This window comes from Phoenix dactylifera, chromosome 18, assembly GCF_009389715.1.
Source record: "Phoenix dactylifera cultivar Barhee BC4 chromosome 18, palm_55x_up_171113_PBpolish2nd_filt_p, whole genome shotgun sequence".
Taxonomy (NCBI): Eukaryota; Viridiplantae; Streptophyta; class Magnoliopsida; order Arecales; family Arecaceae; genus Phoenix; species Phoenix dactylifera.
The window spans coordinates 8,781,120-8,805,419 of NC_052409.1; the positions used below are offsets into that span (position 1 = coordinate 8,781,120).

General features: G+C 38.3%; 1 protein-coding gene across 1 annotated transcript; it reads left to right on the forward strand.

The window, feature by feature from the left end:
• Positions 1-4,100: 4,100 nt before the first annotated feature.
• Positions 4,101-12,599, forward strand: LOC120104435 (DEAD-box ATP-dependent RNA helicase 7-like). Its single transcript, XM_039115601.1, has 14 exons — positions 4,101-4,722; positions 6,843-6,977; positions 7,072-7,212; positions 7,336-7,447; positions 9,770-9,840; positions 9,936-10,090; positions 10,182-10,293; positions 10,439-10,540; positions 10,661-10,721; positions 10,796-10,967; positions 11,060-11,156; positions 11,243-11,337; positions 11,567-11,700; positions 12,102-12,599. Exons 1-14 carry the CDS (start codon positions 4,198-4,200, stop codon positions 12,320-12,322), a joined length of 2,133 nt encoding a protein of 710 aa, XP_038971529.1. The 5' UTR covers positions 4,101-4,197; the 3' UTR covers positions 12,323-12,599.
• The last annotated feature ends 11,701 nt before the right edge of the window (positions 12,600-24,300 follow it).

The following is a 24,300-nucleotide window of genomic DNA, read 5'->3' on the forward strand; positions in this document are numbered from 1 at the left end:
AGTAATATGTTAATATAGTCATTTATTTGCTATATAAGATTAAATAAGATTATAAATGAAATCAGCTATTTGGACATACATTACATAGTTATCATATCTATTTTTTTTATGGATATAAATATGAATATGGATATTAGAATTTGTATTCATATCCGAATAGATTTGAATATAAGAATGTATGTAGATGGATATTATCCGGTTCATTTTTATTTAGGAGATTTCAACATTGGCTTTAATGCTCAGACTAGTTTGGCAAAGATGCAGCTTTCTGTGCAATGGGTAATACAAGAATTAAAAATGCCATTTAAAAGGCTAACTTCAAAAGTTAAAGTACTTTAATCTTTTAAAAGACTAATTTCTAAAATATGGAGCTCTAATCATGAGGACTTACTGCTTGGAGCATCTACCATGGCTGTGAAATATGTATTTACTTGACATCTGAACTATATTTTTATGGTATATATTAATGGGTTAATCAAATAATGAAAACTCTCTGTACCATGTCTCCTGACCAAATTACTGGAGTTCTGAGCAATGGGGAATATTTTGTAACTTGTTTTAGCAGATATTCACACTGTTTCAAGCTATTCTTTGAAACGCTTTTGTAGAATGTAGATTTAAAAGAGTATCTATCGAGGCTTTGACTTGGTGCGTGATCTTATGGGTGGGGGAATATTTGTGCGCTTTGAAGAAGAACAAGTGTTTTCCTTTGTAGCTTTTTCTATCTGATGACAAAAGAGTAATTCTATCATCAAAATACATGAAAATTTGTATGCATCTGATAGGAGTGTCATGTCCAGGGAGAGGCAATGCCTTGTATAATGTCATGATGAATATATAATGTGTTTTGGGTGCAATAAAGTATTGCAGGTATGGATTCATAAAAGTTTCTATATTGCATAAATTGAAGATGCAGCAACATAACATGCTCAACAATGGTAGTGAGATCTTCAACAGACAACACATAACTAAAGATGTTTGGATACTTGAGATGCTGATTTCATTAACGATGTAAATCAGAGCATAGGGATGAACAGGCACAAGGAAATTTGTGGCTTTGTACTACTTGAAGCCATGACAATGGGACAAAATGACTAGTCCATGTAAATTAGTAGCCAGAGGACTTCCTAACTGCATTGCTGATGGAGACTATAAAACCTATTGCGGTTTTAAACTCAGCATAAATATTTAGTGTTTCAGTCCACTCACATCTTCCTGGTTGTTTGATAAGAAACTTTCTCAGATAACATGCATGGTTGTGTGATAAGAAATCAGTCATGATTCCTAAGCCTGTGGTCCTTCCAAATTGGACTTTTTTTTCCCCAGTAATTTGGATAAATTAAACCAATCGAGCGTAAATATATTCATGAGAATCAGCATTTTGGATAGTTTTCTTTCACTAATATGCAATAATGTACATTGGGGTGCATGTGTATGTGAAAGAGAAGGTAGTGGATTAGGCCCGCTTAGCATGTGCCATTGTCTCCAAAAGAGAACAAATTGTTGTTAAAATAGTCTTTTTGGCATGACCAGCAACAACTCTGGGTGTTGGTTGTTCCCTCCCTCCTATTAGCATGACCTACTGCCACTGTTTTTCTTTTGTTGATATGCGAGTAAAGAACACGCCAAGAGTGTCAAAAGCAGGGTAAAGTCGTGTAAAAATGAGTAGTTTGCTGCATGACCTATTTTGAGCCGGTGTAGTTCGCTACAGGTAAAGCTATCCGATCAGCAGCATTGTTTGCTTTCCTATAGATATTGGTTATTCTGATGTCATCCCGTGCCATTGATAGTTTTAAAATCCAAGTAATGAATGCTTCGGAATTCTGCTTCAAGATAAAGTTAGGTCTTCCGAAGATTGAAATAGAATATACCGAGCCTTCCAAGACTCCCCTTAAACTTTGCTAATGGTACTGAACAATTATAGAGATGACAACCACTTGTTATCAGAGCTGATCTATGTGTGTCTTTTCAAGTAGCAATTTCGGTCTTATTGTAGTAAAGTACACATATGATGACTAAAATATAACTTTTTTTCTAAAATATTCTTATAGTATTTTACTCTCAACAAACTATGTGCTTTCAGCGTGAACTGTCATTATAGTGCAACTTTATGATAATCTTTGTGCGACTTAAAAGCCTTTCATCTTCTGGTGTGACTCTAGATGGTTTTAAATAAAGTTGGTGCAACATCAATGAAAATATAGGTAGCTTGATTGATGATTGATTCAACTTTTGTGGGATGGAGAGATTCAATCAATAAGACTCCACTTAGTTATCATGTTTAGATTTTGCTACTTAATTATTCTAGATTAACCTTTAATTATTCTCTTGCTTCAATAATTATTATAAAAATATATTATTATTATTATTATTGTTATTATTATTATTTATTGATTTATTATGAAATTTCAATTTTTTTCCAAAGCAGGATATGTGTCTAATCGAGAAGGTTGGACTCTTCCAACTTCATGACCCACGGTTGTAGCAACCCAGGAGGATACAAAGTCCAACGGAGTCATGCATAACTCCATGGACAAGAATACTTCCAGTTCCCATGTTGTGGAGAAATCTTGAAGAACCACCCCAAGGGGATCCCTCGAATCATTGCCTGCAGATAAGCTGAGAGGGAGGTGAATCACATCATCACTTGAGTTATATCCGACGCTCCTTGCCTACATGTATTGTGGTACTGGAGGGCAATTCGATGACAGTCATCAGTTGGATCTAGAGGAGCGCAGGGGTGTGGGCGATAGCCACCCGTTGCTTAGGGACATTCAAGCTATGGTGCGGGGGGATGGCCGTCCAGGCTAAGCATGTGTATCGTGATGCCAACAGAGCAGCAGATTGGGTAGCCTCTTATGTGGCTAATCATTCTTAGGATACTCTTTGGCTGGGGGAGGAGGACTTACCCAGAGCACTCCGGGATGCATTATCTTTTGACTTTCTTGGGTGTATCCGTACCCATCGTGTATGATACATCCACTTTAGTAAAAAAAAAAAATCATATCATCACCTCGTGGAGCTTGCAAACGAGATCAATGACATGCAAAAAAAAGAAATAAAAGCCATGAATTTCTTGGATAAGTGGTAAATTCACAACCCTATGGCGCATCATTCACTACAAGATGCATGGCCAAGACATAATTTTGCAAATAAAATTGAAAGCCATGAAACCAGCAATAGAAAATAAAACAAAAACTGACAAGTTTCATGCATATATTATACGGCTTGAACCCAAAGCATGTAGTTTTCACACCTAAGCATGGAATAATCATGGCAAGGCAACTATAAGCAACATTCAAGGAGAACCATGGAAGAAATTTAACAATGAAAGCGGCGTGGATGGATTGGCCGGCCGAGATTGTAGGCGGCACAAGAAAGACTGATGGCGTTGAGATCTAGATGGCGACAGGGAGAAGGGAAATAGAGGGAGGAAAAAATTAGGTTATATTTGCCCGAGGGGAGTTGGGAAGTCTCGGAAAATAGTTAGCTAGGGCTGAACTCTAACTTGGTTTGTTTTATATCGAGCTAAGCTCGAGCTGTTATCGTATTTTTAAGATATCTAGTAAGAGTTTAAGATCATTCAAGACTTTCTTCTATATAGTATGGAACAATAATTCTAATTATATGTTAATCTCATAGTTGAAATATGTTCAAATCTATCAAATCTATATTAATTTGTAATAGATAATTATAAAATAATTATTTATTATTCTATAATAATAATTAAAACAATATATATTATTTATTTTAATATTTTGAATTTGAGCAAGTTAAGTACAATTTTAGTTTTAAGCCATTTTCAACTGATCTCGAGCTAGCTCGCGAACAGCTTGCTCGTTTGCTAGCTCTACCATTAGGGCTTGAGTAGATTGGGATTTGGGTTGGACTCATCTCATTCTCACCTAATCAACCTTTGGGCCGGGTATCAGATTTGGGCCCAAACATGGCGCGAAAATTGTCGGGCCTCAGATTCCAAGTCGAAGGCCGAAATTTGTCTCGTCCCTTCTTGCCTTCTTGGGCACGTGCCAATTTTCCTAAGGTTTCTCATCTCACCAAACCTATAAAAGCCAGGCCCTAGTCCTTCTTTCCCCCTCTTTCCTCCTGCGCCGCCCCCTTTCGCAGGGGAAACAGCGCCCTTCCCTCTCGCCTTCACTGAGCTCGTCCTCCTCTCTCTCTATCCCTCCCCCATCCCTGATGCCTTCTCTCCTCCTCTCCTCCCCCTCGGAGCTCGATGAGCTCAAGAAGTTGACGCAAAAGAAGTCCAAAAAGGAGGAATCCATGGCCGCCGAGCTCTACCAGAACGGCTCCTTAGAAGACGAGAAGAAGAGCAAGAAGAAAAAGAAGCACAAGAACCTCGATGCTGAAGACGGGGAGATCGACGACAGCGACGGAGAAGGCTCGGAGAAGAAGATTAGCAAGAAGAAGAGAAAGGCTTCTGATGAGGAGGGGAGCAACACCATCATCGACGCGGCGGCGGTGAACGGTACTGCTTTGAAGAAGCTGAAATTGAAGAAGAAGGATGAGGATGGGGAGGTGATCGCGAGAGGAGAGGACGAGGGTGCTGCGAGCCCGAATGCGGTGTCCAAATTCAGGATATCGAAGGTCCTGAGGGAGAAGCTGAAGTTGAAGGGGATCGAGTCGCTGTTCCCCATTCAGGCGATGACCTTCGATTCCGTACTTGATGGGTCTGATTTGGTCGGCCGGGCCCGGACTGGTCAGGTAGAAATCGACACCTTTTTATATTTTCCGTTCTCAAATTGTTGAAATATTAAAAGGCAACCGGACGACAATTGTTATTTCTACGAAACATCTTGCCTGTGGTTGTAGAACGCTCATGCTGACCTGTTTTTAAGTGAGCAGTCAATTAATTTGCTCGCTTGGGATTTGTGAGGAACTTTTCGAAGATAATTAAGAGTGAAAATGTCGGATATTGAAAAACATAGTTGGAAGAAAATACGATAAGTAATCGAGTTGAAATTAGTTTATTCATATCATTTTTTAACATCATATAGTTAATACATGTTTAAAGTTTAATCTGTCTAAATCAACATTAAATTGGATTATTCATATAATACTGATTTTCTGAAATGACCATGGCATCATATATCTGCTTCAATTTTCGCATCTGTAGATGTTGCCGGTCAAATGTTTCATGGGATAACTCCATTATTTCGTGAGGCAGTGGCCTGGAGTTTTGTGTGAAAGTTGAAAACTTGAAAATTTTGGTTTTGCCTAAAACAATCCAAAATTGTGGCTGATTGTGGAGTTTTGACCAAAACAAGCCCAGAAGGCCAACATTGTATATGCACTTTATTTATATAAACTTGGATTTTATGCATTTTAAGAAGATTAAAAATTATCAGACATTACATTTGAAAGAGATTTAGAAGAAAATGAATTTTTTGACATAGTTTTGGCTATTTAAGAACTCAAATTTCAGTGGAAATCTAGATTACCACCAATCATTGAAATAATATATGTGTGTGTGTGTGTGTGTGTGTTCTTTATTTTATATTTTCCAAATTATTTTTTTGACATCTCAAACTGAGCTATTGAAATGATATATCTGGAGTTCAAAACAAAAATTCTTCAAAATGATGTTTGTTTTTAAGTTTAATTTTCTCTGGTATTTTTTATTTTGTTTCTAATTTTAACCAACATATTTTATTTTTTGTGCCCATTGAATTAACTATTTAACATTAAAGCCGGCACCCACTCAAACCTTCAAATTGAAACAAAAATTCATCAAGCCAGGCAAGAACTGAAATATGGTTTTCAAGCATTGTGTGAGACTGACTGGACAGACTCAAGAGGATAGTATTGATGGTGTGGTAGTATTAAAATTTCATGACATATCTGTATTTAATGCCATGCCTTTATTTATTGCAAACTAAGCATCATCTTTCTTTTCATTTCTTTCCAATCTTCAGTCCTCGGTTTACTCATTTATGAGCCAATCCAGAGGTTCCCCCTTTATGTGTTATATTCTAATCCAAAACTGTGACCCCCTTTCTTCAATCTTTTCATTTAAACCTTGCTATCTTATAAATTTTCTCCCTTTACAGGATTGTACCCAAAATTACTATTCTTTCTGTCTGAAATTTGTCACAGTCATATTAGCATCAGTTTTTAACTTTTTTTAATACTCATGCTTCATAACACTCAGTTTCTACTATTCAACTTGTTGGTCAAACCCATATGTTTTTCCTGCCAAACTGGTCTTTAACTTTTTTATGTTCTTCACCTGAATTCTGTCATTCTGATACTTGCCCCTTGCTTCCTAACCCTCTCTATTTTCTTGTTATCATTATAATGCTATGAATTTCATCTCTGCTGTTTTTGAATGCAAGCTGTCATTACTTAATTCATATCTGGAAATTAATGAAATGAGATTTGCTTACCTGTGTCAATAATTAGATCGCATTCATATTTTATCTTGTAACTTCTGTTTTAGGCAATGCGTGAATTGGTTTCACAGCTTTATATCTACTTTAGTATCATCCAATTGTCAGTCCATTATTTGTCTTTGGACATCTCACATGATGTTTATCTTTGAATCTGAACTTGCAAGGTTGTTTGTGTAGTTGTCTGGTTGGACACCCAGGTTGCTAGGTTGCTTGTATAGTTGTCTGGTTGGATGCCTATCGTGTAAGTTAATGAGTTTTTGTTACATTGAATTATTGTCTGACTTGCTGTTGCTTGTTGATTGATTGTTCAGTGGTGAATTATTATCACATTTTGATGTATTTCTCTTTTTGGTAGTCTCAATTTTCTTATTTATCGTTGTGTTTCCTCTATCCTTGATACTGATGCTGTACATATTCATTTAATTTTGATAGGGTAAAACCTTGGCCTTTGTGCTTCCAATTTTGGAATCTTTGACAAATGGGAAGTACAAAGCAGCCAGGAAAACTGGCTATGGAAGGCCTCCGAGTGTGTTGGTACTTCTGCCCACTAGAGAGCTTGCAAATCAGGTAAAATGATACCAAATTTAGAGATTTTTGTTGAAACTGCAAACATATTGTCTTTCTTAGTGTCAGGCATTATTTGACACTATTATATTTTCAGGTGTATGCAGACTTTGAGGTTTATGGTGGTGCAGTGGGGTTATCTGCATGCTGTTTATATGGAGGATCTCCTTACCGTGCTCAAGAGCTTGCTCTGAAGCGGGGGATTGATATAGTTGTTGGAACACCTGGGCGGATTAAAGTAATCTATTTCATTCTTTCATAGATTTCTTTGGCTCCTTTAGGTCTATGATTTATCTTGTAACACTAACTACTTTTTGAGTAGTAATAACATGTACATGTATTTAATGCTTACTGGTTGCAGGATCATATAGAGAGGGGAACTCTTGATCTAAAATTTGTGAAATTCCGCATCCTTGATGAAGCTGATGAAATGTTGAATATGGGCTTTGTTGATGATGTTGAGCTAATTCTTGGTATGAATTCTCTCTTTGAAGCTTGTATAATTGTTATTTAGGTCTCTGCTTTTCTGCTTGTAGTTCAATTTATTTATGTTAAGTTAATCTGACTTGATCATACTTAACAATTGAGCTATTGCTGCCAAAATATTATAGAAGATGCTAGTGAATCAATAAGACTGGTATGTTGTTGATCGTTGATCCGCACTATAGATAAGATCACATGTAGTATATCTGTACAGAAGCATTTGTGGCCATTATACTTGCTTCAGTTCATCCTAACCACTGGTTTACTCCAATGATCCAAAAGCGAGAGGGTCCTATGTAAGTTTCCTAAAAACGGTCTCTATGTTCCATCTAACTATGATACATTGAATTCAAAATAAGTCAGTTTTAGACTAGCCCTAAGTTCCTAACCTAATCAAGTTGTTTAGTTATGAGGCCTGAGGATTCTCTTCCCTCCCTTATATTTTTTGTATATTTCTCCTTCGGTTTTGGGTATTGGTGAGACTTAGCTTACTCTAACCAACTAAAGTCCTTAATGATCCATCTAGTCCATGAATACCCTTTACCTTTGATGCAATCTATGATAAAACTTGAAGATGGAAACAATTATCCTTCTATAGACATGTATTATCGATCATAGTCCCACGTAAAATTAGATAGAAAATAGGCCATACATGTTTGCATAATAGCCAATATGAAAACATCATGAAAAGAAAATCTGGACAAACAAAAGAAATTTGATATTTGCATTAAAAAATTCAATTACAGCAAAACAAACTTAGGAGGGGGGAAAGGACAGAAAAGTTGAAAAGGAGGCCCTATAGCATTTCTGAGTAAGTTTTTTCCCCCTATACAGTAATATACTTCTTTTGTCATATATTTCATGTGCTTATGCTGAAGGCAATGACAAAGAAAACATTTTAGATCACCAAGTATTGTATAATTGCAAATATCTATCTTAATAAGGGTGTGCTAATAAGATCCAATGCCCTCATGAACTGCCTCTTCTGGGTATGGTTCAGGAAATTGGTGCAATACACAGAGGGAATTGGATCTTATCACAACATTGCAATCTAAATTGGTTCTAATCATAAATTGTTGAATGCCCCTTTCATATACTTGCCCTGATTCTTTTATAGAATTTGAATTTTTTAATATTTCTTAGGATTTATTTTGTCCTTGCTACAAAAGGGGTATGCTACAAAAGGAGCTGAGTCCAAGTGGAAACAATATAATATTTCCTTAACAAATTCTATTGCTATTTTCTGACTCAACAAAAATCAATACATGTCCACATCAAACAGTGTGAGAACACTAGGTGATAGGATTCACTCTTAGCATTGCCTGGGGGCTTTTCGTCCCTCGTGACAAAGCACAAAATTTACACAAAACTTTGAGAATAGTGCTCGAAACATTATATATTCTCTGAGGCTTTAATGGTGCACAAGTCAGATGGGATCATTTTCTACACCTGATTCTCAAAGTCCTTGATGATCTGTGCTACAAATAAGGTTTCTGCTGCAAACACAGGTAGAAGGGGGATAGGGAGAGAGACATAGCAAAAAATTAGGTAACTGCAATGGATACAGCAGATTGTCAAGTAGACTCCAGTTCCGTGTATTTTATTGGCATTAGTCCATAAGATCCTTTTGTATTTTTTATTGAGACTGCGCAGGTTATAAACAAAAGAGTTAATCGCTAGAATTTTCACCATTTTCACTATCTTATACATTTTGATTTGCAATTTGAGTTCGCTAATTTCATTTTTGCTGCTGGTTATGTGCATTTGAATGTTTTTATTTACCAGTGTATATAAGATGTGTAAAGTATTATTAACATTTATCTTACTGCAACATGAAATCTCTGTACTGCATTGAACAGGAAATGTTGATGGATGATTTGATTTTTCTTTTCTTCCCTTGTTTTTAAAGCACTGAAGCCCTGCTTCAAATTCATCTTGTTGTATGGTAAAATGAAATATCATCATAACTTATGTACATCTAAACAATTTAATGCAAATGATGTATTGGATCTGGTGGAAAAGTGTCACTTTGCGCATATAGATCCTATCCATATGCATGCTATAAAATTTAATAAATTAATGCTAAGATAGGCTTTCTGCACTTCAAGATGATGTTTAAATTAAAGCCCTGCTTTGTTGGATTGTTTGTGTATCTTACAATAAGTTGTATGCCTCTAATAATAAGTATAGCTTGTGCCTGCTTATAATTTGGGAAGCTTGGGTGTGGGTGATAAGTAACTGCATGAGTAAAATTACATGTATATACAGCTAGTATTAATGAAGGGTTTCCCCTTCTATCCTTGATTTTGCAGGTAAGGTTGAGGATGTCAGTAAAGTCCAAACACTTCTCTTTAGTGCTACCCTGCCTGACTGGGTGAAGAAGGTATTTTAATCTGTTGCTTCAGATATATCCAATTAAGGGCATACAAGCATTTATGTCTCATTCTGCCTATTTAATATGTTACCAAATTTTGCCAGATCTCTGCAAGGTTTCTGAAACATGATAAGAAAACTGCCGATCTTGTTGGTAATGAGAAGCTGAAGGCTAGTGCCAGTGTTAGACATCTTGTTCTTCCCTGTACGCGTCAAGCAAGAGTGCAACTTATTCCAGATATTATTCACTGTTATAGCCGGTTTGTAGCTTTTATCGGTCATATTTTTATTGTTTTCCTTTTCTGCACTAAATTTTCTAAATGTTTTCTATGTCAAAATTTCCTTGCTCAGTGGAGGCCGTACCATTATTTTTACTGAGACAAAAGAATCTGCATCTGAACTTGCTGGATCATTACCTGGGTCGAGGGCTTTGCATGGAGATATAGTGCAAGCTCAACGGGAAGTAAGTAGTAATGATGATATTAAAATTATGCTTCACCTGGAATTACGCTGAATGCACATGAGGCACCTAATAAATTTTACCACCTGCCTCAGTGACTTTTCAGCAATATAATCCTTCATAATTTGTAGGAGTTGATTTTATGCAGGTTATACTTGCTGGATTTAGGTCAGGCAGGTTTTTGGTTTTGGTGGCCACAAATGTGGCTGCACGTGGCTTAGACATCCAGGATGTGCAATTGATTATTCAGGTATTCATGTAAATCCTGGACTGTGTCATGTTAGTTATTGATCTATAAGTTTCAGACTTCGTAATAAAAGGTTGGTTTATTAAGTATTTGGGTGGTAATAACTATGTTTACATTTCCCAGTGTGAGCCCCCACGTGATGTTGAAGCCTACATCCATCGTTCAGGGCGAACTGGGAGGGCTGGTATTTTATCACTTTTGATTTCAATAATGATTTTGGAGTTTGATGAGTTGCTAACAGATCGAAGTTACTCTCAGGCAATACTGGAGTTGCTATATTGCTATACGAGCCCAGATATTCATATAGCATTTCTAGATTAGAAAGAGAATCAGGTGTCAAATTTGAGCACATCTCTCCTCCGCAACCTGCTGATGTTGCTGAATCTGCTGGTTCTGATGCGGCTAAAGCTATCTCAAACATCTCTGACAGGTAATGCTTCTGTTACTTGAAAAAGTAGAATTGCCTTTAATAAATATATGTTGATTGTTAGCTCAGTGCATAAATTTTGGTTTATAATGCAGCGTGATTCCAGTTTTTCAGTCACAAGCAGAGCAACTTTTGAGTTCCTCTGGTTTATCAGCTGTGGATTTACTTGCAAAAGCACTGGCAAAGGCTGCAGTAAGAAATACTGTTATTCTCTCCGGAGCTCTTAATATTGCTAAAAATCCTCCAACCATTATGATAAGTTCCTTTTCCTTTTGCAGGGATACACTGACATAAAACAAAGATCCCTGCTCTCTTCTATTGAGAACTATGTAACCCTACTTCTTCAGGCAGGAAAGACAATCGACTCACCAGCGTAAGTATAGAACTTGATTCCCACCAATTGCAGTTTACTTTTTTTCTAAAATAACCATTCGAAAAAAATACACAACATTCTTTTCCATGCTTGCTAAAAACATCAATTGCTCGTTAACAAAGGGCATGATGACATTCTGTATTGAATGGTGGACCCATAATCATTTTTCCAGAAAATTAGTCTTATAGTGATCCTTATCTGATTCTGGTTTCTCTGATATCAATCTCAGGTTTGCTTTTAGTATCTTGAGAAGAGTCTTGCCTAATGAAAATATTGGCGGGGTGAAGGGCCTTTCTCTTACCGCTGATGGAATGGGAGCGGTGTTTGATGTGCCTGCTGATGATGTGAATGCATTCGTTGAAGGTATGTTGAATTATACCATTTAGAAATTATCCGGTCTGTGTTTTAATTGTGCCTTAGTTTATTTAGTGTTTCTGTATTCGGGTGCCAATACATGAACTATTGTCTAAGTTCGGTGTTGGTGATTGTCAGAAATGTCAATCCCAGTATATACATTGTTCTGGTAAACTGGCAAAGAATTATGTTGTTCAACTAGTAGACCTCAACAAATGAATTATTAGGATGCTAAGACAATTTACAATTCAGATTTTGTCATTGTTAATAAAGATACTGTCTACATCTGGAGCTTGGATATGGCTAGTGCAAGATATTGGCAATGCATAGCATTTTTTATACGTGGTTCTATACCAAAATAATAAAATATGCTAGACAAAATTTCTAATATCAATTTTTTTGAACTTTAGGTCAAGAAAATGCTAACATGGTGACCATTGAGGTCTTGAAAAGCTTGCCTCCTTTGCACGGTAATGATCAGTCCAGAGGTGGTGACACAAGACGAGGTAGGTTTGGTGGTGGCAGATTCTCTGGTGGGAGAGGTGGCAATGGCAACTCAGGCAGAAGAAATGGAGGTCTTCATGGGAAGGGAAATGGTGGTGGCAGAAACAGGTTTAACAAGAGGTGGTAATGCAGTTTTTGTTGGCAAGACATTCTGAAAAGGATAATCTTAGTTTGTATGATTGAAAATTTTGAGAGCTTTTCCATGGAGGAATTCTACTGTCCTTGGAGAGATTCATTCCATAGAATTGGTTTAAGATTAGGCTTTAGGCATCTTTTTGTTTTGCTTTTTAAACAATTCCTTACTGTTATTATTTAATTGGATTGCCAATGGTTAATGTTCTAAAATTATTGTAGAAGGGTTTTGTTGGAATACAAAGGTATGAGATTCCATATAGTTTCATGAATAAGGTTTTGTATGGGTATGCAGATGTGTGGTTTAGTTTGCAGTGCGCTGCCTGTGAAGCTGCAAACAGCCTGCCACAGCAAGATGGGGCTGTAGATCAGATTCAATGGTCCCTTGTGAATCCTTTCTTCCTTGCTGATTTGTTTCCTTGGACGCATCAACATAGATGCAATCAACGTCAGCAATCAGAATCCTCTTTATGCTGTCATCCTTTGTTTGCGAGTTAGCAGGAACAATGCTCTGTATGGTTGTCATCCTCCGTTTGTAACCCAGGGAAAATGAAACATAACTGCAACCTTCTTGAGCAGACCTTATTCAGATAGCCATGGAGGATATCAGGTAGCCCTTTCGCTGTGGACGACATAAGGCAAGATCAGGGGGGGCGAAGAACGTGACAAAGCAAATGTAGGAACATGATGTGCAGACTCTGATCTACCCTTCCGATGACATTGGCCGAATGCATCCAATCACCTCAAACTTGTGTCCCAATCTCAGCAGCACGACCACAAAATTAGTGCAGTACAAGTTGCGGATAGTTTACTTAAAAGCATAACAAGCCATTTGTTGAAAGCATGATTGAATTATTGAAACAGGTTAAAGCAGGATGATGAACGTATCCCTTGCTGCTGTCAAGGGTTTAAGCTTTCATTCTCAATACAGACATTTCAATGCAAGGGATAAAATTTAGACTGATAAACATTGTTGGAAAAAGAATAGATTGTGAAACATTGAATTCCAGGTAAAACCCTATTAATATGCTAAATTATGTAAAATGAAAAGCCCTTACATGTCTCCATATGAGGGATAAATGTTAACATCCTACTTGGTGAGCTTGCAAATGTATTAGAAAGAGGTTGCAGCAAAAATCAAATTTTGAGGTTGAATCTGATTAGAGCAAATTTGAAGATAAGGTTCCCAAAGATCCAAATCAATAATCTCAATCTGCATGTATTTGATTGAATGCTAGAAAATTTTAACTATTTTGGATGTTTTCAAGACATAAATCAAATTAAAACAGTATATTTGTTATTTGAATTATCTGTTAAGAAAACAAGTCTCAGTAAATGCTTTCTTGTTTGATAGATAGCTTAGAGATAGTTGATTACATTCAATAGTTTGAATTTTCATTTTCACACAACGGATCATGATCTACACATCTAAAAATGGCAAGAAACTAGAATATCATGCTTTTTGGAACCCAACTTGGTGGGGTGGTGGGCTGTAAAAGAGCAAGAGAGTTTCTTTGTGATTAATATTGTGAAAAATTGAGAGTAGACCTTGGTGCAAAATAGAAGCTATAAGAGGAGACCTTAACATGTATAATTGGTTATAGAAGAGGCTTTGACACAGTGATCATAAAAGGCAAATACAATGTTGATACCAACTGAAGAAGCAAATATAAGAGCAATAGAATAAACCAGCTTCAATGAAAGAAATTAAAGATACCAACATAAGTCATAAATTAACTGACATATAGCCTCAAATAAGTTGATATATACTAAATAAATAGCTCATAACTTCAAAATCTCATAGTATGGCAATATGTATTTAGGCAATCGGATGACATTAATGGCTGAAGTATCTGAAGAATCCATCTCAAACACTTCAAATATATGTCATGAAAAAAGAAATTAGCTTGAATTTGCGATCACAAGTTTAACTTATGATGAAAAGCAGGCTAAGCAACACATCGAAAACAAACCGGCATGTTTTGAGAAAGGATAGGTTAGACTTCCAGAATATATGTTAGTCAATAAAATTTTTCAGATTATACAAATGACCTAATAAGATCTAATTAGATTGAAATCATAAATATCTAGAACTCCATGAGATCTACTTAAGATATTGCAGGAAACAAATTTGATAAGCCAACTAAAAGTTTATGTTGTGACATGGCAAATGCATAAAATTCCCATTTCATAGCCTCTCATCTTTCCAATAAAAGAGTTCCTACCATTATATTCACAATCAATGACCATAAAGGCTTCCCCAAGTTTCATTCTTGAAATAGAAGCAACTAATACGTTAACTATCAGCGTAATATCTGATATCAAAGAATTAAGAGGTTGTTTGGTTACCTGCATCTGGGCCTCCGATGTTACATTCCGGTTGCAGGTAGACAGATGCAGGTGTTTGGTTCTTTGCAAGAGTCATTAAACCATCACCTCCTTTTCTTCCCAATACTCATATGATAATAACATTGCTATGATTACAATAATTCAAAAATATCATGATATTATTATAATCCTTATAATAATAGTTCTTACATGATGAAACAATAATTATCATGATATTACATAGTGTTGCCCAGATAGACAACCCAAGAGGGGGGGTGAATTGGGTTTTAAAATAATTTGGGTATTTAAAACGATGTGGATAAGTAATTAAAACTAGTGTAAGTTATTTAATTAATTACTATGTGCTGTGAGTGATATGAAAGGAAGAAGAATAGAGACACGCAATCACAAACACCAAGTTTTATAGTGGTTCGGAGCTAACCCTTGCTCCTACGTCCACTCCCCAAGTCTCACTTGGGAATTCACTATAACCCGCTTGGATTACAACCGGTTGTTTTCCAAGCTCACAACCAAACTTGTTGTTTTACGAGCTCACAACGAACTCGGTCGGTTTTTCCAGGCTCACCGACTAGAACCACCCCGATTGTTTTCTCGGGATCACAATCGAACCCTTACACACGTTGGTTTTACACTCGGCTCACCAACCAACCTCAAACCCCTTGATTCAGTCCCCCGATTGAACCAAGCAAATACAATGTGTAAATAAAAAGAAGAAACAGAAAAATACAGCTTCTCAAAAGCAGATAAAAGACAATATGAACAATAAATGAAGTTAAGAAGCCTCAAACGCTTTTAGGTTGGAGAAGAGGAATGGCTTCTTAAACTTCTGGTCTCCTCTTGAGTGAGTAGTCGACTTGAATGCAGGAGGAGAAGGCTTTAATTGCTGGGAAGATGTAGGTGGATGCAGTAAATGCAGATCTTCCTCTTTTTCGTTGAAGAACACGTTGCAGAGCTTGAATGCTTGATTTGTTGGAGTGGAATAGTTCTTCTCTGCCTTGCTACAGTCTTTTGTGGTTATTTAAACCAACCCCCACGGAAACTAGCCGTTAGAGAGCTTTTTCTGCCCGTTCTGCACACTCTGCGCACCCTGACAATGTGTCCGTTGGTGGGTTAGAGTCGACTCGCGCGATCAGGAGTCGACTCGGCGGTAGCGGGAGTCGACTCAAGCTTTTCCGGAGTCGACTCGGCAACTGTTCCAAATTTGAATTAAAGTTGCCTTCACGACTGGGAGTCGACTCGTCTTGACCTGGAGTCGACTCGCCAACTTCTGGAGCTGACTTGGCAATTTCGGAGTCGGCTCATCCACTGAAGTCCGTGGATCCAATTTTGAATTTGATCCACTCGAGTCGACTCGACTGTCCTGGGAGTCGACTTGAATCTCAGAGCCCGAACTCCCGATCCTCTGTCTTTTGGCTCGTCCAGTCTTGGAGTCGACTCGAGCTTCCTCGGAGTCGACTCGGCTCTCAGTTTCCGAAACTTGGTCTTCTGCCTTTTTGATGTGAAGCTGTCTTGGAGTCGACTCGAGCTGTCTGGGAGTCGACTCGAATCTCAGAGGCAGTAACTTGGTCTTCTGTCTGTTGATGGTCGCGGAGTCTTGGAGTCGACTCGCGTATTGCGGGAGTCGACTCGAATCTCAGAGTCAATAAAATGCTCTCTGACTTTTTCTTTGTGTACCGCTGAGAGTCGACTCTTGCTTTCTTTGGAGTCGACCTGCCAACCATCGGAGTCGACTCGCGTTCCACTGGAGTCGACTCGAATCTCAGACCCGAAAACTGCTCTCTGACTTTTTCTTTGTGTTCCTCTTGGAGTCGACTCTTACTACCCTGGAGTCGACTCGGTGAACATCGGAGTCGACTCGCGCACTTTGGGAGTCGACTCGTTGACAGGTTCTGAGTTGAAGCTTTCTGTTCTTCTGTCTGTTCTCAGTCGGAGTCGACTCGTACTGATCTGGAGTCGACTCGAGCTCGTGCCAGTGAACTTGATACGCTTGGAGTCGACTCGTGATACTCTGGAGTCGACTCGAGTCTCAAACTTTGGTTCAGACTGATTTCTTAACTTATCCAAAATACTATGAACCAAGTCTAGAGACACGTAGACAGTATTTTCACTGAAACACTTAATTGAATTCATTAGTAAACAAGAATTATACTCAAATGCTTTGAGCTCATCAAAATCAAATGGGGTTTTAATCAATCACTCCACAATCTCCCCCTTTTTGATGATGACAAAACATTGAGTATATGTAAAGTGAATTGCACAATAAACAATGAAATAAAATCCATAAATGAATTCAAATGTCTGGTAATTCAATTTATCCAAGCTTGAAAGGAGTGAAACAATAAATTTCGGAGTCAAAGCTCCCCCTTTCATTTGGAATTATATAAGCCTTCATATCATGCAATCAATTGTTTGGCTTATATATGTTTAATAATTTAGCTTGCTTAAAATTCAGATTCTCCCCCTCAACATATGCATTCTACTATGTTTTGATTCTCTGAATTTTCTTTTAATGCTTTGAAGTTTATGAACTGAAATTTTTAGTTTTTAGAGGGAAAATCTGTCAATTTGTTCTTGAGTAGGATTCAGCTAATCTCCGAATATCCGTTGAATAGATTCTGGAGATTACTCCATTAGGAGCCCCAAAAGAGAGATAATGAGCCTCGAGGTACCGAATCCACTAAGAACAAATTTGTGTGTTTTAAGAGTTTATCTTTTTATTGATTTCCATTGATTCCTTTTACATATTTTATGCATATTTCTCCCCCTTTTACATATTTTATACATATTTCTCCCCCTTTTTGTCATCATATCAAAAAGGAGGTAATCAAAACACACAATCAAACATAAATCAAAAGACACAGTATTGAAGAAAAATGCGGCTACTCATTGTATTAATTTGTATGTAAGTACATTTCAGAATACAATAAGTAACGTAAAGCAATACATGTCAAAGCAAAATACAAAAAGTAGCTACGGTCTTCTCGAGGATGTAGCTCCTCCTCTCGAGGATGTGTCTCCTCCTCTCAATCTGTTCTCCTCCATGAGGAGGGTGACCGCATCTGTAAGATGCCCGAGCTGAGTGATGATGGATGAGGTGGCCCTGCTGTGTGTAGTGGAGAGCTCAGTCACCGACGTCTGAAGTGTATCCAGCTTGTCGATGAGCACATTCGACAAGCGCTCGGCCCCCTGGGTGGTGGTGCTCATGTCCTTCTGGATGTCATCGCGCATCTTCCGAGTGATGCCCGTGACCTCACTCATACTGGAGGACTGACCCTGGACCAAACTCCGGACATTGTAGATCTCTTCCCGTACATGAGCCGTCATGTCAGTCACGGCTGTCAAGGAAGGGACCAACTGAGAAGATACGGGTGCAGGAGTGGGAGCAGGCACCGAACCTCGGAGCTCCTGGAGCAGATCTCGGACTATCTCCTGCCGCAGCTCCCGGAGCTGCTCAGACGAGATCCGGACCTCCATAGGCTGAGTGGGTGGAGCTGAGGAGGAGGGTCCGGCGGAGGTGGTAGGAGCAGGAGGAGTGGATGGAAGGTCTGGATGGTCTGGAAGGTCTGCGTAGTCTGAATCGGGCTCAGGACTGGGGGAAGGTCTGGTGGTCTGTGAGGTGAGGGACGACTTTCTAACCCAGATCCCCTCTCTCTTCCGAAACCCCATCCTGTGTAGGGTCCCTGCACGCGTGCGATCAGTCCATCGCAATGCGCGAAAGGGCTCCCCCTCAGGAATGGGAATCTCGTACTCCCTAAACAGAAGGGTGAATATTATGCCGTATGGGAGGGTGAGCCTAGGTCTATCTAGGGGCTCACACATATACCTATAGATGAGTTTGGGGAAGTTGATCGGGGTGTCCTGAAGAATATAAAACATAAGAGCTAGGTCTCTCTCATTTACAAAATCAAATCTCCCTGTCTTAGGGAAGATGGACCTAGACAGTATACTCAAAAGGATTCTCACCTCAATCGGAAGTGAGCTAGCAGAAACCTCGTCTAGAGGTGACTGGGGTGGATGCCCTAGAACGGCCGTAAGGGCCTCAACCCTGTCCTCAGGGTGTGTGGGAGCCACCCCTACTAATGGAAGGTGGAGGATGTGGGCAATAAGATCCTCCGTAACAAATAGAGGGACACCGGCTATTGTGCCCTCGATACCCCCATCTCCCCGATGGACGGTACCATAGAACTCTCTAACAAGGCCAGGGTAAGTGGGGAGATCTAAAGTGAGGAAGTACTCTAATCCCTGTGTCCTAAGCCTATCACCTATGGTGAACCCTTCCCGGGAGAGATAGTCAAAGTCGACATATCTCCCGGTGGTGACGGCCTTCCCGGCCAATGGCCTCGCGGGAACCGCCCTAGGCGGAGAACGAGCCGGAGGTGGTTGCCTCGCGGGATCGTGCCGTGCCTTGGAGCGCCGCTCGGGACCGGCCTCGGGTCGGGACCTCTTCCGGACAACGGTCTTACGCGGCATTATGACCTAGACGGAATGAAAAACCTAAAGGACGGAGAAAGGTCGACGGAGGAGGCTTGGGACCGACCGGGGGCGACCTAGGAAGGGATGAAAAACCGAAGAACCGGTGAAAGATCGACGGAAAAGGGGTTGGAGACGATCGGGGACGACCTAGGAGTCGGCTCTAGGGCTTTTGAACAGTGGCGGCTTGAGAGAAAAGTGTTTTCGAAACGACAAATCTAGGGTTAAAAAGTCGGATCCCGACTGCGAGTCGACTCCACTGAGTCGCGAGTCGACTCGACCTCGAGTCGACTCCAGAATATGCGCGAGTCGACTCTCCTTATGCGCCTGTAGACTTCGAGTCGACTCCCGACTATATGCGAGTCGACTCCCCCTCTGCTGCCATCTTTGCGAGTCGACTCCCGCAAATGCGCGAGTCGACTCCCCCTTAGGAGCCGACTCTGAAACTTACTCGAGTCGTCTCTAACCTTGGCACGCACCTAAAAATCATGCTATAATCATGCCAAATGAGGGAAAAACACTAAAGTATGATCTGATTTGATGATTATTGAAAAGAAACTCTATTTTAACCACAATCTAGTCATCAAAATCAATGAATCTAGTGGAAACCACCACTAGGATGGATCAATCACTCCTAATCCCCTCCTAAGCACACTAAACCTCTCTTCACTTAGGGGTTTTGTAAAAATGTCTGCTAATTGATTATCAGTACAAACAAATTGGAGTGTCACATCACCATTCAATACATGATCTCTTATGAAGTGATGTCTTATCTCAATGTGTTTAGTTCTTGAATGTTGAATTGGATTTTTAGTTAGATTAATGGCACTTGTATTATCACAATTAATGAGAATTTTATCTTGTTTAATGCCATAATCTTCTAATTGTTGTTTAATCCACAAGATTTGAGCACAACAACTCCCGGCTGCAACATATTCAGCTTCAGCAGTAGATAATGCAACCGAGTTTTGTTTCTTGCTAAACCATGAGATAAGATTTTCTCCTAGAAATTGACACGATCCACTGGTACTTTTTCTATCAAGCTTACATCCAGCGAAGTCTGAATCTGTGTATCCTATTAAGTTTAGGCTAGATTCTTTAGAGTACCATAGCCCTATGTTCTTAGTTCCTATTAAGTATTTAAAAATTCTCTTAACTGCAGCTAGATGTGATTCTTTAGGATTAGCCTGATATATAGCACACATGCAAACACTAAACATAATATCAGGTCTACTTGCAGTAAGATACAATAAGGATCCTATCATACCTCTATAAAGTTTTTGATCTACAGATTTACCTGATTCATCTTGATCTAATTTGCATGATGAGCTCATGGGGGTGCTGATTGACTTGTTTCCCTCCATATCAAACTTCTTGAGCATCTCTTTGATATACTTGGCTTGATTGATGAAGATGCCTCCTTCAGACTGTTTGATTTGAAGCCCGAGGAAGTAGTTCAGCTCTCCCATCATGCTCATCTCAAACTCACTCTGCATCAAATCAGCAAATTCTTCGCAGAGGCGATTGTTAGTAGCACCGAAAATGATATCATTAACATAAATCTGTACTAATAACATATCTTTGTTTTGCTTTTTCAGAAATAGGGTTGTATCTACATTTCCCCTAGAGAATTCATGTTCTAATAGGAATTTGCTAAGTCTCTCATACCATGCTCTAGGTGCTTGTTTTAAACCATAAAGTGCTTTGTTCAGTTTATATACATGATTAGGGTATTGATGATTTTCAAAACCAGGAGGTTGTTCTACATATACCTCCTCATTAATATACCCATTTAAAAATGCACTTTTTACATCCATTTGAAAAAGTTTGAAGTCCTTAGAGCATGCATATGCTAATAATAGTCTAATAGCCTCAAGTCTAGCTACAGGAGCAAAGGTTTCATCAAAATCTATACCTTCTTCTTGATTATAACCCTTTGCTACTAGTCTAGCCTTATTCCTTATAACAATTCCATTTTCATCAAGTTTATTTTTATAAATCCATTTCGTGCCTATAATAGGATATTCAGAAGGTCTCTCTATTAGATTCCATACCTTGTTTCTAGTAAATTGGTTTAATTCTTCTTGCATTGCATTTATCCAATTTACATCATTTTCGGCCTCTTCTATGTGTTTGGGCTCAAAGTGTGAGACAAAAGCTAGATGGTTATTTAAATTTCTAAGGGATGCTCTAGTCCTAACCGGTTGAGATGGATCATCTAGAATTAGTTCCTTAGGATGCCCGTGAGCATACCTCCAAGCTTTAGTTAGCCCATGATCCACAATAGCCTCTTGGCTTGATGGTGCTCCTTCACTCAACTTTTGATTATCATCTTGTAATGCCATCTCATCTATCTTTTCTTCAAGAATTTCAACATCATCATCAAAATTAACTTTCTTACTAGAGGAGATGTCACTAGAGTCATCAAATACAACATGTATAGATTCTTCTATAACTAAGGTTCTTTTATTAAAGACTCTATAGGCTTTACTAGTTGTAGAGTAACCTAAGAATATTCCTTCATCCGATTTAGAGTCAAATTTACCTAGATTATCTTTTCCATTATTATGAACAAAACACCTACATCCAAAAACATGAAAGTAATTAACTTTTGGTTTTCTGTTTTTCCACAGTTCATAAGGTGTTTTCTTTATGATGGGTCTTAATAAAACTCTATTTAATATATGGCAAGAAGTATTAATGGCTTCTCCCCAAAAGTACTTAGGGAGGTTACTTTCACATAACATAGTTCTAGCCATTTCCTCTAGAGTCCTATTTTTTCTTTCCACAACTCCATTTTGTTGTGGTGTCCTAGGTGCAGAAAAATTATGGGTTATCCCCTTTTTACTACAAAATTCCTCAAATGACTGATTTTCGAATTCAGTTCCATGGTCACTTCTAATGGCTATGACTGAAGACTCTCTAGCATTTGTTACTTCCTTATGGAACTTCTTAAAAACAGAAAATGCTTGATCCTTATGTGCTAGGAACATGACCCATGTGTACCTAGAGTAATCATCTACAATAACTAGACCATATTTATTTCCACCTAGGCTTGTTGTTCTAGTTGGTCCGAATAGGTCCATGTGTAATAATTCTAGAGGCCTAGAGGTAGAGACACATTTTATGGATTTAAATGAGTTCCTAGATTGTTTGCCAAATTGACATGCTTCACATATTTTGTTCTTTTCAAATTTTAATTTTGGCAAACCTATCACGGAATCTCTTTTAACTAGTTTAGTTATTGTGTCCATGCTTGCATGACCTAACTTACGGTGCCATAACCAACTAGCATCATTATCTTTAGTTTCATTAACAACTAAACATTGGTTATGTTTTGCAAGATCTTCTAGGTCAACAACATATACATTTCCACGTCTAATCCCTTTAAAAACTAAACTATTGTCATTAGGGTTTGTTATAATGCATAGTGATGGTTTAAACATAACATCATATCCTTTATCACATAATTGACTAATGCTTAACAAGTTATGCTTAAGACCATCAACATATCTAACATTATCTATAAAAGTTGAAGGGGTGATTTGAACTTTACCAATACCAATGATGTGAGCTTGGTTGTTGTCTCCAAAAGTCACAGCACCTCCCTTCTTAGCTTCAAGGGTGAAAAATTGATCCTTATCACCCGTCATGTGCCTTGAGCAGCCACTATCCAAATACCAGCAGTTTTTGTTGACCTTGGCTGCAAGACACTCCTACACAAGCAAATCATGTCAACTTAGGTACCCAAGTTTTCTTGGGTCCTTCATGGTTAGTCAAGTTGGTTCCTTTTAGAACCCATACCCTTTTAATTTTCCTTCTTGATTTACCTTTCCTAAAATTACACACATTTGCTTTATGACTTATAGTTCCACAACAAAAGCAGGTTATTTTCTTAGTTTTAGTTTCCCCAGCTTTAACAAAGAAGTTACTAAGAAGTTTTTGTTTATTTCTTGGTTTATATCCTAAACCCGCTTTATTAAATACTGCTCGTTGACTATTGAGTATCATATTTAACTTTTCAGAACTATATGTAAATTTTCAACTAAGGATTTGTATTTGTTAAGTTCTTTAGTTAGTGTTTGATTTTCTGTTTTTAGATCATTTAGTTTGTTTGTTAGATCCTTGTTTAAGATTTGTTTATGGTTTTTAAATTCTAAAAATTCCTTAGTTAGTTTTTCATTATCTTTAGTTAAGGTATTAGTCTTTTGAGTTAAAAGTTGGTTGCTTGTCTTAAGTTCTATATTTTCTTTGGTGATTAAATCCTTATCCTTAACTAATTTATCGTATTTATGTAGGTATGATTGATTAGTTATTTTTAGTTCTTTATTCTTAAGATTTATTGCCTTATATTCTATCATTAATTCATTAAAAGCATCATAAAGTTCATCAAATGTAAAATCAAGCTGTGTTTCGGAAGTTACCTCATTTTCATTGGCCATGAAGCAGAAATTGGCCTTCTCTTCTTGTTCTTCATCCGATGATGAAGATGATGTGTCGGAGTCCGATAGGGTGGTGACAAGGGCTTTCTTCTTCTTGTACTTGCTGCCCTTCTTTAGTAAGGGACACTCAGCTCTGATGTGTCCCGGCTTTTTGCACTCATAGCACCCAATCCCCTCATTTTCCCTTTTCTTACCTTTGTCCTTGCGGTAGGAATTTGAGGGGCCTCTCCTTTGATGATAAGCCTTCTTGTGGTTGATGAATTTTTTGAACTTGCGCACAAGAAGTGCCTCACCATCATCTTCCTCATGTTCTTCTCCTTCACTGCTGCTACTGCAAGATAATTCCTTGTTAGATGAAGTAGATTTTAGAGCTATTACCTTTTTCTTGTGGGAGGACTCTTCCTCGTTGTGTTGCTTCATGGTTAGCTCGTGCGTCATTAAGGATCCAAGAAGCTCCTCGAGTGGTAATTTGTTCAAGTCCTTGGCTTCTTGGATTGCCGTCACTTTAGCTTCCCACGACCTTGGTAGACACCGAAGGATTTTCCTGACAAGCTCACTGTTAGTATTGTTCTTGCCAAGGCTTTTTAGGCCATTGACAATGTCAGTAAACCTAGTGAACATGCTAGTGATTGTCTCATTAGAATCCATTTTAAATAGTTCATACTTATGAACCAATATATTAATTTTGGATTCTTTAACTTGATTTGTGCCC